This window comes from Tachyglossus aculeatus, chromosome 23 (genome assembly GCF_015852505.1).
Source record: "Tachyglossus aculeatus isolate mTacAcu1 chromosome 23, mTacAcu1.pri, whole genome shotgun sequence".
Classification (NCBI taxonomy): domain Eukaryota; kingdom Metazoa; phylum Chordata; class Mammalia; order Monotremata; family Tachyglossidae; genus Tachyglossus; species Tachyglossus aculeatus.
Window position 1 is genome coordinate 30,953,478 of NC_052088.1, and position 18,748 is coordinate 30,972,225.

Sequence of the window (18,748 nt, forward strand, 5' to 3'; positions counted from 1 at the left end):
CTCCTACCTCACCTACCTTCTCTCCTTCTCCAGCCCAGCCCGCACCCTCCGCTCCTCCGCCGCTAATCTCCTCACCGTACCTCGTTCTCGCCTGTCCCGCCGTCGACCCCCGGCCCACGTCCTCCCCCTGGCCTGGAATGCCCTCCCTCTGCCCATCCGCCAAGCTAGCTCTCTTCCCCGCTTCAAGGCCCTGCTGAGAGCTCACCTCCTCCAGGAGGCCTTCCCAGACTGAGCCCCTTCCTTCCTCTCCCCCTTATCCCCCCTCCATCCCCCCCATCTTACCTCCTTCCCTTCCCCACAGCACCTGTATATATGTATATATGTTTGTACATATTTATTACTCTATTTATTTATTTTACTTGTACATATCTATCCTATTTATTTTATTTTGTTAGTATGTTTGGTTTTGTTCTCTGTCTCCCCCTTTTAGACTGTAAGCCCACTGTTGGGTAGGGACTGTCTCTATATGTTGCCAATTTGTACTTCCCAAGCGCTTAGTACAGTGCTCTGCACATAGTAAGCACTCAATAAATACGATTGATTGATTGATTGATTGATTCTTTTTGTTCTCTGTGCCTGTCCCCTACTTAGGCTGTGAGCTCCAGCTGTGGTCTTCACATCACCCAATTGCTTTTTTTTTTTTATACATACCCCAGAGCCTAGTAAAGTACCTTACCCAGGAAATGCTCAATGACTATCATAACAACCGAAAATTAAGTCTGGTTTTCTCTTTCTCCCAAATAACAGGATGCCACTGAGCAGACCAGAATGCATTTGAGGATTCCCCAAGGGATGCTGGCGTCTGCATTGTTTAGGCTGTGTCGATAGGATCAGAATGCGGTTTATCTGGTCTGGACACACTGAAATTCTGCAATGCCCTTAAGAAACAGGAACCTGGGTGACATTTAAAATGGCAGGAGCTTGTCTCAAGCAACGTCGAATCCCTTTTGGTTGGAAAAAAGGAATTGAGGAAGTGGTAAAACTAGCAAGTCACAAAGGGGTGCCGGCAAATATTCTGTCACCGACTCCCGGGGCGCTTAAATCCTGCTGGTGACATTAATGAAATGTCGGACCAAGAAACTCCATCTTTAACTCCAATAATGAAGACATAGACAGTTCTCCCTTGATCCGAGATAGGGAGTAGAAGATTGAAAAGGCCACAGGCCTGGAAGTCATAAGGATGTGGGTTCTAATCCTGACTCTGCTTCTTATCTGTTGTGTGACCTTGGGCCGGTCACTTAACTTCTCTGTGCCTCAGTTCCCTCATCTGTGAAATGGGGATTAAGATCATGAGCCCTATGTGTGACAGGGACTGTGTCCAACCTCATTAGCTTGTATCTGCCCAAGTGCTTAGTAGAGTGCCTGGCACATGGTAAGCACATAACCAAGACCATTACAAAAAAGAGGAATCACTTTGCTTTAAAAAGTAAACAGTCTAAGTCCAAACTGAGAATCTTATTAATAAATCAATGGTACTTATTGAATGCTCACTGGGTGCAGAGCACTGTATCAAGCACTTAGGAGAGATCCTTGCTGTGGGCAGGGAATATATATCTTCCAACTTTGTAATATTATTATATTATCCTCTCCCAAGTGTTTAGTTCAGGGCTCTGCAAAGAGTAAGAGTGCAGTAAATTCTATTGCTTGATTAATTGACACATTCCCTCCCCACCAGGTAACTTTCAGTTTGAGAGGGAGATATAACTTCATGCATTAGTTTAAATTCTAAAAGAATAGAGCTGATACATTCAATCCATTGTCTTATCTCTCCCATCAGCATTCACTGATGAACTATCTCTGGCTTAGTAGATGAACTGGATCAAATCCGGTGGAATTGATGTGGTGATTTATATCAGAGTTTCTTTAACACCCTGATACCCACAGAAAGCTTTGATAAATGTTTAACCCTCAGCTGAATCCCATGCATTTCCTATAGCAATTCAGCTCCTTGCCCTCTTAGAAAATGTGTCTTTTGGAGCTCTTACTAATCCACGCGTTAGACCCACAGGCATTCCAAAATAAACAACAAAGAGGCACTTCTATGTGAAAAGCTGTTACGATGTCTTCATTCAATGACTTTCAGGAAGCAGAAGTCGGAGGATCACAAATCGGAGAACAAAAACCCCGAAACATCAAAATCCACTAGCACCTTCAACAACCGCGGTGCAGCCGAAGTCTCCGTCTGAAGTCATCAAGGTGTTTAGCGGACCAGTAAATGATAATAAGAAACCACCAGCCAAGCATGAAACAAGGAATCAGAACTTTTGCACTCATTCGCCTGCTTAAGTGAGGAGAGATGCCCTCAATAACATCTCTGCAGGGGAAACACAAGCTGAAAGCAATTGGAGTTGGCTAAATTGTACTATTTCGTACTCTCCCAAACGCTTAGTACAGTGCTCCACACATAATAAGCTCTCAAAATATGCAGTTGATTGATTGATTGCTATATTCCATCCCAAGCCAAGAGAATGGGGTAAAGGGAGGGGTAACTAGACCTTTCAGCTGATGTTGGAAACATGCATCTTCCTGCAAGCAGGACACATTTTCAAAATCTGATTTTGGGCCACCTAATAATAATGATAATTATGGTATTTGTTCATTCATTCATTCAATCATATTTTTTGAGTGCTTACTGTGTGTAGAGCACCGTACTAAGCGCTTGGGAAGTACAAGTCGGCAACATATAGAGATGGTCCCTACCCCATAATGGGCTCACAGTCTAGAAGGGGGAGACAGACAACAAAACAAAACATGTAGAGAGGTGTCAAAATCGTCGGAAAAAATAGAATTAAAGCTATATGCACATCATTAACAAAATAAATAGAATAGTAAATATGTACAAGTAAAATAAATAGATAATAAATCTGTACAAATATGTATACAAGTGCTGTGGGGAGGGAGCGCTTACTACGTGCCAGACACAGTACTAAATGGTGCTTGGCTTGGTTTGCTAAGCATATTATGACCCAAAACCCACAGGATATGTTCTTGGGCTGGGTGTATAAAGTCAACAAACAAAAACCGCTTTCCCCAACTTTTGAGTGGATTAGATCAAAGAACCCTTCCTCTCTTTTCCACAACCTGTAAACTGACATTCCAGGCTAATTTTGGGTTGAAAATAAATAAATGAATAAATAAATAAGTAAATTACAGATATGTACATACGTGCTGTGGGGCTGGGAGATGGGTTGAATAAAGGGAGCAAGTAGGGTGAAGCAGAAGGGAGTAGGAGAAGATTGAAGGAGGGCTTAGTCAGGGAAGGCCTCTTGGAGGAGATGTGAAGGAGATTTTAAGAAGTGGGCCAACAGTCTCAAATGGCCACAGTTTTTCCCAGCTCCTCATGGTTTGGCATCTACACCTAAAGCGAAATTGTGGGTTTGAGCCCACTCATTAAAAGGGGCAGAATGCTTTCCTGGGCAAGCCTCAGCTGCAGACTTTTGGGCTGAATGTCGCTGCAGCTTCTGGATTTTGATTTGGCTAATCACGGAGGCTTTCTCCCCTGCTCACTAAGGACTCCAAGCAGAACCAATTCATTCCCGATGAAGTCTTGCGACGGACAACGTGGAATAATTTGAATCGCAGGCTTGTAAAATTAGATCTGAAAAGAATGAGGCACTCTCCCAAATTGACTTGGCGACCTATAGGAGCTAAGCATCCTCAGCAGAAACCAAGCCACAGCTGTGGCAAGTGATAATACTAATTATGGCATTTGTTAAGCGCTGACTCTTTGCCAGGCACCCTACTAAGTGCTGTGGCACTTTACTAGGCACTAGGAGTTGAAGAAGAAAGGCCCTCTGAGACTGCAAGCTCTTTGTGGGCACCAACTCTGTTGTATTCTACCCTCCTGAGCACTTAGTACAGTGCTCTCCACACAGTAAGTGCTCAGGAAATACCATTGATTGATTGGTTGATTGAGGAATAACCGTGCAGATGATGTGATTGGATAAATTATTTTTGACTCTTTGAGAATGTTTTCCATTTTCTCTTAATTAGTGTTGGGTGGGTATGGGCAGGAAATTTAAATTCTGCATCTGGGCACATCAGGGCTAGTGATTTTGCAAAACCCGCAACCGATTCCTTGAGTCCCCAAGGATGTGGGCGTTCAGTCCCTGCTCATTTAAGTGTATCTTTAATGTATTTATATATCTGTAATTAATTTATGTACCTGTTATCTATTTGTATTAACCTCCCTGTCTAGACTGTAAGATCATTGTGGGTAGAGAATGCATCCATTCTATTGGAGAAGCAGCGTGGCTTAGTGGAAAGAGCCTGGACTTTGGATTCAGAGGTCATGGGTTCAAATCCTGGCTCCGCCAATTGCCAGCTGTGTGACTTTGGGCAAGTCACTTAACTTCTCTGTGCCTCAGTTCCCTCATCTGTAAAATGAGGAGGAAGATTGTGAGCCCCCCGTGGGATAACCTGATCACCTTGTAACCTCCCCAGCACTTCGAACAATGCTTTGCACATAGTAAGTGCTTAATAAATGCTATTATTATTATTATTATTGGGAGTCAGAGGTTGTAGGTTTTAATTCCACTTCTGCTACTTGTCAGCTGTATGCCTTTGGGCAAGTTACTTAACTTCTCTGTGCCTCTGGGCAAGTTACTTAACTTCTCTGTGCCTTAGTTACCTCGTCTGTAAAATGGGGATTAGGACTGTGAGCCCCACTTGGGACATCCTGATTAATGTATCTACCCCACCGCTTAGAACAGTGCTTTGCACATAGTAAGTGCTTAATAAATGCTATTATTATTATTATTATTATTGGGAGTCAGAGGTTGTAGGTTTTAATCCCACTTCTGCTACTAGTCAGCTGTATGACTTTGAGCAAGCTACTTAACTTCTCTGTGCCTCAGTTACCTCCTCTGTAAAATGGAGATTGACTGTGAGCCCCACTTGGGACATCCTGATTAATGTATCTACCCCACCGCTTAGAACAGTGCTTTGCACATAGTAAGCACTTAACAAATGCCATCATTATTATTATTGCACTGTACTCACCTAGGCTCTTACTACAGTGCTTGACACTCAGTAAGTGCTCAAAAAATACCATTGATTGACTGACTAAATACAGTTTTAATAGTAAACATCTGATAGGATGCTTCTGCCATCTTATCCGTGCAAGAGAATGTGACCCAAAATTCTGGATTGGTGCCCACACCGCTACCCATAAGGACTAGATAGCAGCAAAGCAGTGTGACTCAGTGGAAAGAACCCGGGCTTTGGAGTCAGAGGTCATGGGTTCTAATCCCAGCTCCGCCACTTGTCAACTGGGTGACTTCGGGCAGGTCACTTAATTTCTCTGTGCCTCAGTTACCTCATCTGTAAAATGGGGATTAAGACTGTGAGCCCCACATGGGACAACCTGATCACCTTGCATTCCCCCAGCATTAAGAACAGTGCTTTGCACATAGTAAGCGCTTAACAAATACCACTATAGAGAAGCAGCGTGGCTCAGTGGAAAGAGCCCGGGCTTGGGAGTCAGAGGTCATGGGTTCAAATCCCGGCTCCGCTGATTGTCAGCTGTGTGACTTTGGGCAAGTCACTTAACTTCTCTGTGCTTCAGTTACCTCATCTGTAAAATGACGATTAAGACTGTGAGCCCCACATGGGACAACCTGATCACCTTGTATCCTCCCCAGCGCTTAGAACAGTGCTTTGCACATAGTAAGCACTTAACAGATGCCATCATTATTATTATTATTATACCAGTGCTTAGAACGGTTCCCCCTCCTAGACTGTGAGCCCACTGTTGGGTAGGGTCCCAGTGGGACTCACAGTCCTTATCTCCATTTTATGGATGAGGTAACTGAGGCACGGAGAAGTTGATAAGCAATAGGGCCTACTGGATAGGCCCTTCCTTCACCTCCTCCAGAAGGCCTTCCCAGACTGAGCCCCTTCCTTCCTCTCCCCCTCATCCTCCTCTCCATCCCCCCTGCCTTACCTCCTTCCCTTCCCCACAGCACCTGTATATATGTATATATGTTTGTATGTATTCATTACTCTATTTATTTATTTTACTTATACATATCTATTCTATTTATTTTATTTTGTTACGATGTTTTGTTTTGTTCTCTGTCTCCCCCTTCTAGACTGTGAGCCCACTGTTGGGTAGGGACCGTCTCTATATGTTGCCGACTTGTACTTCCCAAGCGCTTAGTACAGTGCTCTGCACACAGTAAGCGTTCAATTTTGAATGATCACTCAATCAATCAATCCTTGGCATTTATTAATATATATTATGGTATTCATCAATCGTATTTATTGAGCGCTTACTGTGTGCAGAGCACTGTACTAAGCGCTTGGGAAGTACAAGTTGGCAACATATAGAGACAGTCCCTACCCAACAGTGGGCTCACAGTCTTAAGAGCTTATTATTTGTCATCCACCTTTTCAATCTCTGGGGTAGATACAAGTTAATCAGGTTGGACACGGTCCCTGTCCTACAAGGGGCTCACGCTCTTAATCCCCTTCCATTCAATCGTATTTATTGAGCGCTGACTATGTGCAGAACACTGTACACTTTACAGAGGAGGGAACTGAGGCACAGAGAAGTGAAGTGACATGCCCAAGGTGCTGGGATTAGAACCCAGGTCCTTCTGACACCCATGCTCTATCCACTAGACCACACTGCCTCTCTGTAGACTTAATAAGTGTAGATTGTGTGCAGACTACTGTACTAAGTTCTTGGGACGGTACAAGCTACAAATTCTAGACTGTAAAGTCCTTGTGGGCAGGGATTGTGTCTACCAACCCTATTGTACTAATAATGGCATTTATTAAGCGCTTACTATGTGCAAAACACCGTTCTAAGCACTGGGGAAGTTACAAGGTGATCAGGTTGTCCCACGAGGGGCTCACAATCTTAATCCCCATTTTACAGATGAGGGCACTGAGGCCCAGAGAAGTTAAGTGACTTGCCCAAAGTCAGCTGACAATTGGCGGAGTTGGGATTTGAACCCATGACCTCTGACTCCAAAGTCCAGGCTCTTTCCACTGAGCCACACTGCTTCTCGAGTGTATCATATTGTACACTCCCAAGGGCTTATTCTTGTTTCATGCCGTCGAGTCGTTTCCAACCCGTAGCGGCACGATGGACACCTCTCTCCCAGAACGCCCTGCTCTCCACCTGCAATCGTTCTGGTAGTGGATCCGTAGAGTTTTCTTGGGAAAAATCTGGAATTGGTTTACCATCACCGCCTTCCACGCAGTAAACTCGAGTCTCCACCCTTGACTCTCTTCCATGCCACTGCTGCCCAGTATATATACCTGTATATATGTATATATGTTTGTACATATTTATTACTCTATTTTACTTGTACATATCTATTCTATTTTGTTAGTATGTTTGGTTTTGTTCTCTGTCTCCCCCTTCTAGACTGTGAGCCCACTGTTGGGTAGGGACTGTCTCTATATGTTGCCAACTTGTACTTCCCAAGCACTTAGTACAGTGCTCTGCACACAGTAAGCGCTCAGTAAATATGATTGATGATGGCTGAATTTTGACTTGTAGCAGATTGCCTTCCTCTCACTAGCCACTGGCCAAGCTACGAATGGAATGGGTAATAATAATAATGGCATTTATTACAGTGCCAGTGCTTAGTACAGTGCTCTAAACACAGTAAGCGCCCAATAAATACGATTGATTGATTGATTTATTAAGCGCTTACTATGTGCAAAGCAGTGTTCTAAGCGCTGGGGAGGCTACAAGGTGATCAGGTTGTCCCACAGGGGGCTCACAGTCTTAGTCCCCATTTTACAGATGAGGTAACTGAGGCCCAGAGAAGTGAAGTGACTTGCTCAAAGTCACACAGCTGACAATTGGTGGAGCCGGAATTTGAACCCATGACCTCTGACTCCAAAGCCTGTGCTCTTTCCGCTGAGCCACACTGCTTCTCAAGTGTATTGTACTGTGCACGCCCAAGGGCTTATTCTTGTTTTATGCTGTCGAGTCATTTCCAAACCATGGCGGCACCATGGACACCTCTCTCCGAGAATGCTCCGCTCTCCACCTGCAATCGTTCTGGTAGTGGATCCATGGAGTTTTCTTGGGAAAAATCCGGAATTGGTTTACCATCGCCGCCTTCCACGCAGTAAACTCGAGTTTCCGCCCTTGACTCTCTCCCATGCCACTACTGCCCAGCATGGGTGAATTTTGACTTGTAGCAGACTGCCTTCCACTCACTAGCCTATATGTTGCCAACTTGTACTTCCCAAGCGCTTAGTACAGTGCTCTGCACACAGTAAGCGCTCAATAAATATGATTGAATGAATGAATGGCCAAGCTAGGATTGGAATGGGTAATAATAATAATGATAATAATGATGGCATTTATTAAGCGCTTACTATGTGCAAAGCACTGTTCTAAGTGCTGGGGAGGTTACAAGGTGATCAGGTTGTCCCATGGGGGGCTCGCAGTCTTAATCCCCATTTTACAGATGAGGGAACTGAGGCACAGAGAAGTGAAGTGACTTGCCCAAAGTCACACAGCTGACAATTGGCGGAGCCAGGATTTGAACCCATGACCTCTGCCTCCAAAGCCAGGGCTCTTTCCACTGAGCCACGCTGTGTAGGCCTCTGCTTGAATCTCCCTCCCGTAGCCGAGACTGGTAGAGTGCTCAAAACTCCAGGTGCGACCCTGAGAAGGGAAAGGGCTTAGTACATTATAAAAATAATTGCGTGGCTCAGTGGAAAGAGCACGGGCTTTGGAGCCAGAGGTCATGGGTTCGAATTCCGACTCCACACATGTCTGCTGTTTGATCTTGGGCAAGTCACTTAACTTCTCTGGGCCTCAGTTACCTCATCTGTAAAATGGAGATTAAGACTGTGAGCCCCCCGCGGGACAGCCTGATCACCTTGTAACCTCCCCAGCGCTTAGAACAGTGCTTTGCACATAGTAAGCGCTTAACAAATGCCTATTATTGTTTATTATTATTATACAGATAATACAAAGTCCACTTTCATCCGCACTTCACTCTGCTCTTTGGATCATTTTTCCAGAGAAAGGTTCAGTCCACATTTCCCCAGTCCTCAAGAACCTCCGGTGGTTGCCAATCCCCTCTGCATCGAACAGAAATGACTTACCGTCGGTTTTAAAGCAATCACCTTTACCTCCCTCATTTGCTGCTACAACCCAGCCCACTCACTTCTCTTTCTTAATGCCAACCTACTCACTGTAACTCGATCTCATCTATCTCATTGCCAACCTCTCGCCCACATCCTGCCTCTTGCCTGGAATGTCCTACTTCTTCATATCCAACGGACAATCACTCTCCCCACCATCAAAGCCTTATTAAAAGCACATCTCCCAAAGGCCTTCCCCAAGTCCTCACTTCCTCTTCTCCCACTCCCTTCTGTGTCCCCTTTGCACTTAGATTTGCACCCTTAATTCACCGCCCCTCACCCCTATAGCATTCACGTACATATCTGTAAGTTATTTATTTATATTAATGTCTGTATTTCCCTTTAGACTATAAGCTCGATGTGACCAGGTAGATTGTTTCTACCAATTCCATTTTATTGTACCCCTCCAAGATCTTAATACGGTGAGTTGCACACAGCAAGCTCTCAAGAAACATGACCAATTGACTTATCTTTTGTAAAACTCCTCGCAGAAATATCGAAACAGAGAAGCAGCATGGCTCAGTGGAAAGAGGCCGGGCTTTGGAGTCAGAGGTCATGGGTTCAAATCCTGCCTCCACCACTTGTCAGCTGTGTGACTTTGGGCAAGTCACTTCATTTCTCTGGGCCTCAGTTCCCTCATCTGTAAAATGGGGATTAAGACTGTGAGCGCCACATGGGACAACCTGATTACCTTGTATCCCCCCATGCTTAGAACAGTGCTTTGCACATAGTAAGTGTTTAACAAATACCATCATCATCATCATCGAAAACATTTTCCTTTATTTTTTCCCTGATTGGCTGAATATTTTTACCCTCACCTGACACCTTTGCATAGGTATAAGGAGCATAGGAGAATTAATAATAATTGGATTTGTTCTGTACTTTTATGCCATTTGTTCAGCCAAACCCTATCCTGACAGTTGGGGTAGATATAAGATAATCAGGCTGGACAGAGCCCTTGTCCCCCATGGGCTTCACAGTCTAAGTAGGAGGGAGAACAGATATTAAAACCCCATTTTAAAGATGAGGAAATTGAAGCAGAGCGAAATCAAGTGATTTGCCCAAGGTCACACACCGGACAAGTGGCAGAACTGGGATTAGAACCCAGGTCCTCTGAATCACAGGTTCCAGTGCTCTTTTCACTAGACTCCACACCGCATTTCTTGAACAGGTGATGGAGGGAGGAATGAAGAAAAAAGAGGCCATGGGAAGGGCGAGAAGAAAAGAGAAATCTTTTTTAGAGAAAAATATCGCTACTTGCTTCTACTTTCCCCCATATCTCAGAAACAATCACACTACTGGGGGAAAAAAATCTAGGAATATAGGAGTTAATGTCAAAAATGATGGTAATTTTATACCTGAACGAAGACAAATATGCTTGACATCAGAAACAGTTATCGCAATCTCAGGAAATGATGGATGGATGGCTTGGTAATTTTTCTCAACAAACCATCCAATTCCTAGAGACTATTTGTTCCAAAAGTAAGAAGTGTTGGAAAAACATGACTGAATACTGTGTTATGGTGTCACTGTGTTATAGAGAAGGAAAGATCATGTGTATATTTTTTAGTGCAGAAAAAGGAGGATACAACTGAAGCTCCTTGGAACATCTCCAAAAGGCCTTCCCCAAGTCCTCATTTCCTCTTCTCCCACTCTCTTCTGTGTCCCCTTTGCATTTAGATTTGCACCCTTAATTCACCGCCCCTCACCCCTATAGCATTCACGTACATATCTGTAAGTTATTTATTTATGTTAATGTCTATATTTCCCTTTTAGACTATAAGTTCGATGTGACCAGGGAATGTGGTGTTGGTTACCATTTTACTCAGCCCCAGGGCTCCACTGAAAGCCAAAAAAAATCACTTGATCCAGTTGGAATAGGGAGATTCTGAGCCACACTGGAGCCAAGGAAGCATTCCTGGAAGAACATTTTGCCCGGATTCCAAGAGAATTTCTAATCAAGGTAAAGATGGACATTTATCAGCTATTTAATAATAATAATAATGGCATTTATTAAGCACTTACTATGTGCAAAGCACTGGGGAGGTTACAAGGAGATCAGGTGGTCCCACAGGGGGTTCACAGCCTTAATCCCCATTTTACAGATGAGGTAACTGAGGCACAGAGAAGTGAAGTGACTTGCCCAAAGTAACAGAGCTGACAATTGTCCGAGCTGGGATTTGAACCCATGACCTCTGACTCCAAAACCCAGGCTTTTTCCACTGAGCCATGCTGCTTCTCTATTTAGACACGCATAACTGCGAACTCTCTAGTAATAGAGGAAAATAAGTACCTCTCTTTATTTTAATGATTCAGCCACACAACCACTTAGTATCTGGCTAAGGATGGGTGAACGGGTATGATTAAATCAAGTCCTTTCTCCACCCACTTGAATCTCTGACAGATCCTCGAAGCCAAAATGAATTTTATTGTAGGCTGGGCAGTGTGGACTCCTCTCGCCACCTGCAGTAGTAGGTGCTTCTCCTCGGAAAGAAAAGCATAGCAATTATGTGGAAAGTTCTGTTTCTTATCTCTCCAGGAGATGTTTGGCCTCTTTATACCGAAACAAAGTCGACTTGAATTCAGTTGTCCCATGGAATCAATCAGTGGTAGAGCCATATTGCCAAAGATGTCCCTCTTCCCCACCTACACCCTCCACTCATGGGTGGAAAAAGAGTTTATTATTGCTAGATATGAAGGAAAGCAAACTTTACACAATGCCCAAGAAGCAGCATGGCCTAGTGGAAAGAGCACGGGGCCTCAGAGTCCGAGGACCTGGGTTCTAATTTGAGTTCTGCCACGTACCTGCTGTGCGACCTTGGGCAAATCACTTAATGTCTCTGTGCCTCAGTTTTCTGATCTGCAAAATGGGGATTCAGTGCATGTTCTCCCTCCTACTTACAGTGTGATCCTCATATGGTTAACTCATATTCATTCATTCGTATTTATTCATGTATTGTATTAAGTGTATTTATTTTTTATTCATTATTATTTATTGAGCGTTTACTGTGTGCAGAGCACTGTACTAAGTGCTTGGAAAGTACAATTCAGCAAGAAATAGAGATAATCCCTACCCAACAACGGGCTCACAGCCTAGCACTTAGTACAGTGCAAGCCTTTAATGTAATAAGTGCTTAACAAATACCACAGTTATTATTATTATCCCTGACCAGTCAAAAGCAGAATATGGGGCTGATCAAAGGTCTAGCACAGTAGCGGCCTTGTGCCTATGGTTTTGGTGTTTCAATATCAACATTTAAATCAAGTGATTTCCAGTGGAATGCAGAGCATTGTATTAAGGGCTTGGGAGAATACAATATCATTATTATTATTATGGTATTTGTTAAGAACTTACTATGTTCCAGGCACTGTTCTAAGCACTGGGGTGGATACAAGCAAATCAGGGTGAACACGGTCCCTGTCCCATGTTGGGTTCACAATCGCTGGTGAACAACTAAGGAGAGAGTTGCTCCCATTCAGGTAGAGAAATAGAAACCAATTCTTTGGCTCGAGGTCTCGGCTGTCCTGTTAAAGTCATTCATCCCAGAATTGATTATTCTCCATCAGACTCCCTCTTTATATTTGTCTCCCGCATGAGATTGTAATCTCCTAGAGGGCAGGGATCATTTCCACTTACGCTGTTCTACTCTCCCACTTAGTACAGGGCTAAGTGCTCAAAAAATACAGACAATGACTCTCCCCTCCTTCAAAGCCTTATTGAAGGCCCATCTCTTCCAAGAGGTCTTCCTTGACTAAGCCTTCTTTTTCTTTTTTTCAACTCCCTTCTGCATCACCTTGACTTGCTCCCTCTATTCATCGCTCACTCCCACTCCCACAGCACTTAAGTACTGTCTGCAATTTACTTATTCACTTTAATGTCTGTCTCCCCCTCGAATTTAACAAATATCAACATCATCATTATTATTATTCTCTCCACCCCACACCCTTAAACCTGAGAGAGTAGCAGATAGAACACAAGCCTGGGAGCCATTAGTTCGTGGGTTCAAATCCCAGCTCCGCCAATTTCCAGCTGTGTGACTTTGGGCAAGCCACTTCACTTCTCTGGGCCTCAGTTACCTCATCTGTAAAATAGGGATTAAGACCGTGAGCCCCATGTGGGGCAGGGACTGTATCTGACCAGATTTGCTTGTATCCACCCCAGTTTTTAGTACAGTGCATGGCACATAGTAAGCAAATACCACAATTATTACTATTATTGTTTATTATTAACAATAATAATAATAAACCCAGTAATCCATTTCCCCAAATGCCACCTTTATCTTCGAGAGCCGTGCTCAAGCATGTGCTCGGCAAGGGCTACCCACAATTTTCTGCAGTTGTCACTGCCTTTTCTCAGAATCTTGGGAGGTGTTTTTGAAGCCTGGGGAATTGATATACAACCTTTATAAAGAACTCGGATCGGCTAGATAGAGAGACAAAGTGCCCCCCGAATATCGTATAAGAGAAAACAGAAAACAGAAAAAAGGATTTAATTTATTTTACAGTTGTACAAATGATAAAACAATGAATTTTAAATGCTGTACATAAGATAATATTTAAACAGTGTCAAACAAGACAACCCTGGACAGAATACACCTTAATTCTGCAAACCTACAAATGGAATTGTGGGTGGCCAGCAGGCAGAGTAACTGGGCTGCACTGCTGCTCTCTGTAAACTTTTTCTCCGGTTCTACACATTTAAACACTTGTGCTTTTGTCTACACAAAAAAAACAGTACTCCAAAAAAAGTGTCATTTAAATGAGACCTAAAAAGCAAATCTATAACGGGCAAATGTCAATTTAAACAAGTGGACCATCTCTAGATTGATTTGTAAAAGATATGCCTGGGATTTATCCAAAGTTTCTCCCTAATACATCTATACTTATTCTAACTTACCCATCCTGGAAAACATTTGGCAAGTGGAAAGGGATCATGACAATGACGAAACTGTTCAAAGCTAAAACTGCAACATTCAATAATTATACATATCTTCGACCCTGTTCCTTGGTGGTGGCGGGGGGGGGGGGTCTGAAATTCTGGCCTAAGAGCACCTGAGAGCTAGTCTTTAAAGGACCAAAAGGGTAATCATGTGCATTGATGACGAATTTCCTCGAATGCAAACAAATCTCTTTGATCCCTGACTTCCTGTGCTCTGTCTTCTGAAGACATAATACGAGGCATGGCCTGCTGGAAGAATTCGGCTCAGCAGATTTTCTAAGTTTTTCTAAGCTTCTAGGAAGAACTTTCCTTTAGTGATTGATATACACTCTCACACCGGTTATCGCACTTTGTCACGACAGAATTCCGGGTTTCATTCACTCAGGATTCCCCTAAGAGAATTACAGGTCATTAAATCAGGGCCCGCTTCCTCACTTAACGTTCACCTAGGTTAGCTTTAGCCCTAGAGTGCCAGGGAACTAGAGGTGAGAGTGTATTGGGTGTTTCTCCGGTTGACAGTTCTGAAACAGTCTTCTCTAGAGGACAGGAGTTCCCACAAGCCTTCAGCTTTCTCGGGTTGGTTAAAAGCGGGACGTGGAGGTGGATTAAAGCTGTGAAATATCTCCAACTGCCTCCAGAGACACTTAAGATACCACCTCCTTGAAGGTGGGGCATCATGTCTTTCATCTCCATTGTATCGTACTCTCCCAAGCGCTTAGTACAGTGCTCTGCACGCAGTAGGTGCTCGTATAACATCAACGATGGAGCGAAACATTTGGGAGCACTTTACTCGCCCTGTGTTATTCTTTCTTGGAGCTAATTCTGAATGATTTCTCCTCTTCACGCTCCTCCTAAGTTAGTCTTAAAACAGCGCGTAGACAGTACAACTGGGAGAGGGAGCGTGGTCGGTGTTTGTTAGCATATGAACTGGTCTAGCATAGTGAGAGCTTCATGGAGCTAAAACTGACTTAACACTGGGGAATTGCAAGCTCCCTGAGATGAACAGAAGCTGTTTCCTCCCCCGCCGAAACCCTTTTTGATAGCTACTCTTTCGACGAGAGGATAATTTCAGCCGGGAAACAGATTCAGAAGACACACAGATTCTATGGAATAGTAAAGCTGGGGAAGAAGCCGTATGGTATTTAGTTCATCGTGCTCTCAGTCAGTAGGTCAGTCGTATTTATGGAGTGCTTACTGTGGGCAGAGTACTGCACTAAGAGCTTGGGAAAGCACAATAAAACTCGCAGATGGACATCAGCGCTCGGTGATATTAGTGCTTTCTGGCATGGGTGTTTATTAGAAGAAATAAAGCTACTTGATCACAGCCCATCAGTGCTGTAGTAGACCCCGCTCTTTCTCTGATCTTAAACTCTCCTTTGAACCACTTAACGCATCATATTCATTAAGCATTTTAGTACAGTGCTCTGTACACAGTGTAAGTGCTCAATAAATACCACTGATTGATCGACTGAGTTTGCTAGTTCCCCAAATTCATGAATATCCGGGAGAATTTGCCCCAGAACTAGACCATCCAAAGTGAGGTCCTGCTCTGTGAATGGTTGTCTGATGGCGACTGCTCAAAACAGATCCTCAATATGCTGCTACCTCCCCCAACTTTTCAATGTTGCTCAATAATTTCATCAAATTAGATGGATTTTTGGACTTAGGCCACCTCAATTTAGCTACGAACGGCCCAGAATATTGCTCTTCAGCCCCTGCTTTCCCTTCTAATTATTAGATGTGATGGCCTGTATTATTTCAATGTCTGCGACTCTCTTCAGAGCCATGGCTGTCATCAGACATGATTTTCAGGGAGCTCAGATGTCCAAGAGACCTATGTCCCTCGAATAACACTTTCTTTCCCTGCCCCCTCAAGACATGGGGACTGACTGTCCAAATAACAGCCCTCCACCCAAATGGGAAGGGGATCCAGGCTGACTCCCCTCATCCTGGATTCCTGGCTTTGAATACCTCCCTGGCAGAATCCATTATTCCAGGGAAGACAGAGCAGGAGTCAGTGGGAGAGGAGAGGGTCTCCTGTAGCAGATATGTTGGGGCTTCTCTGAAGGGATCTAGTCCTACCTGCCTCCAGCCTCCCCAGATAGGCTTACGCTGTGGGTAATACTTTTCTGCACTCCTCTTCCAGAGGAGATTTCTTACAGCCTGGCATGGGGAACCTGGATTCCACTGCTAATTGGCCATTTCCGCCTTTAGCTTTCCTTCCTGGAAGAAAAGGCAGAGTGATAGGTGAAGGCTTTCTTATTTATCATTCCAGAGTAATACTTTAAATTGGAATTTGGTCTAAATTACTTAAGCACAGAATTTACTTCCAGAAAATCATATCTCGCCCAACCTGTTAAAGTTTCTCGTTTAATTTATGGTTTCGGTTGGCTTCTCATTCATTTCACCTTTACAAAAGCGAGTTCACAACCAAACTGACCGGCTGAATATGCTTGGTGACTTTAGTTCCTTTGAAGTGTGAAATTCTGATGTGTAAATTCCTTTTCAACTTGCTTCCCCAAACGACCCTCCTCTGCTAGGAAATGAACACTCTTCAGAGAGTCTATTATCTCTTTTACTAAACATAGAATTGAAAAACCCCTTAAACGTCGAGCCAATCTCCATATTCAAATGGAAAGAGAAATTTTAAACCACCAGTCCATGTTTCAGTTCAAGACCTCTTAATGCCCGAATGTGTCAGCCGAGTCTTAGTAAATTCAAAGTTGAGAGATGCTGGTTTTTATTCCAACCAGAGTTTAACAAAATACTGGTTTTTGGAACTAAAATAAATCTCTCAGGGACTACTTTCAACTGGGCAGTCAAACACCATATTACCAAAAAGACATATTACTTCAGTGGAGAGAGAAAAGTTTCTTGTGCTAAAAAAAAAACCCAACAAAAAACAGTGTAATCTTTGGTACCAAAAATAAGGGCACCTTTTCATTCACTTTTCACCTTCCTTGATGTCACGGAACAGGTAGATCTTTCTTAAAGAAGGGCTGCAGGTGACTGAATCCCCTCATTTAGTGGGCAATTTACCACATCATCCAAAAATAATTTGGCAATGTCCTTTTGTGCATTATGAGAGATGTCTGAATGACTTTTTTTCGAGATATGAACTTCAAAAGTGATTCTTTGATCATTTATGTGTTCCTGTTCATATTCCCAATCCCCCAGACCAAATAGAAACCAAAAGACAGCAATAACAGAAATCAAAACATGAGGTTATAATACAAGATCAGACACGGTCTCCTGACTGAAGGCATTTGCTTGAATTGTTCGATCTTAAGCATTCTGTTGCTTAAACTGTTTCTGTCGTGGGTTTTCCGGACAACAGTGATTTGATCTCCCACGAGGAAACCAGTTTCTTCTCGGACTCCCCTCCGATCGATTTGTTGTAGGTGTGGAGTGCCAGAGGACTACATTGGCTTCTCTCATGGATGGCGAATTTTTGTCGGGTCTTGTAAACGCTACTGATTATACATTCAAGCTGGGTTCTTAAACTGGCAATTCCTTGCAGTCAGAAATGCCTACGTTTACAGGTAGGTCATCTGCTGATAATAGGTTTCGCGTCAATTTCCTCTTTTTCATCCCCCAGTGACTTAACGGGTAAGGGAATCTTTCCTCTTTTGGAATCCCACTTCCATTCCAACAACTGGAGGGGTAAGTTTTTGTCGAAGAGGAGCCTTTCGGGTGGACTTATTGCTGTTCGCATTTTCCTGTTGTTAATCTGAGCGCTCCTCTGTTGTGCAACACGTTTAAAGTTTTAAACTCCAGTGGCATCCGATGGGGGCTGGCGTTGGAAAAGTACCTGTATTTGAGGTCGTCATAGTAATGGTATTTGACTGCTTTCCCATTTAAATCCTTCGGGAAGGGCCAGAATCCGTACAAGTGAATTTCGTCACAGAATCTTGTGGCGAGGGTGTACATGAGGAGGCCTGTGCTGGGTCTTTTGATGTGAACCCTGTTGGTCAGCCAGTAACTGGAAAAAAAACCCAGAAGAAAAGAAGTTAGAGAGCAGGCATTCATCCTAAACAAGTCGGCGGCATAGATAAAATAATAATAATAATCATAGTGGTATTTGTTAAGCGCTTACTATGTGCCAGGCACTATACTAAGCGCTGAGGCAGACACAAGGTAACTGGGTTGGACACAGTCCTTGTTCCACACTGGGCTCATTGTCTTAATCCCTATTTTACAGATGAGGGAATTGCCCAAAATCACACAGAAGATAAGCGTTGGAGCCGGGCTTAGAACCCAGGACCTTCTAACTCTCCGGCCCGTGCTCTATCCGCCAGGCCATGCTGCTTATAAACAAAATGAAAAGTTTTTCCTCAACAGATACGTTTGAAAAATATAAACTTTTACTGAAGGACTTCATTTGTCCTTCATACGATAATAGTAATAATAATAATGATGGCATTTATTAAGCACTTCCTATGTGCAAAGCACTGTTCTAAGCGCCGGGGAGGCTACAGGGTGAACAGGTTGACCCACAGGGGGCTCACAGTCTTAATCCCCATTTTACAGATGAGGTAACCGAGGCACAGAGAAGTGAAGTGACTTGCCCAAAGTCACCCAGTTGACAACTGGCAGAGCCGGGATTTGAACCCATGATCTCTGACTCCAAAGCCTGTGCTGTTTCCACTGAGCCATGCTGATGTATTTTATAAACATTGTCTCCTC

At 43.6% G+C, this 18,748-nt stretch overlaps 1 protein-coding gene across 1 annotated transcript in view; it reads right to left on the reverse strand.

Moving 5' to 3' along the window:
* Window positions 1-16,459: 16,459 nt before the first annotated feature.
* ST8SIA4 (ST8 alpha-N-acetyl-neuraminide alpha-2,8-sialyltransferase 4) overlaps window positions 16,460-18,748 on the reverse strand; it is a 170,699-nt gene continuing 168,410 nt past the window's right edge. Inside the window, exon 5 of the mRNA XM_038765804.1 lies at window positions 16,460-18,044. Within this exon, the coding sequence (XP_038621732.1) occupies window positions 17,762-18,044 (283 nt within the window). The 3' untranslated portion in view covers window positions 16,460-17,761. The remainder of the gene's footprint in view (window positions 18,045-18,748) is intronic.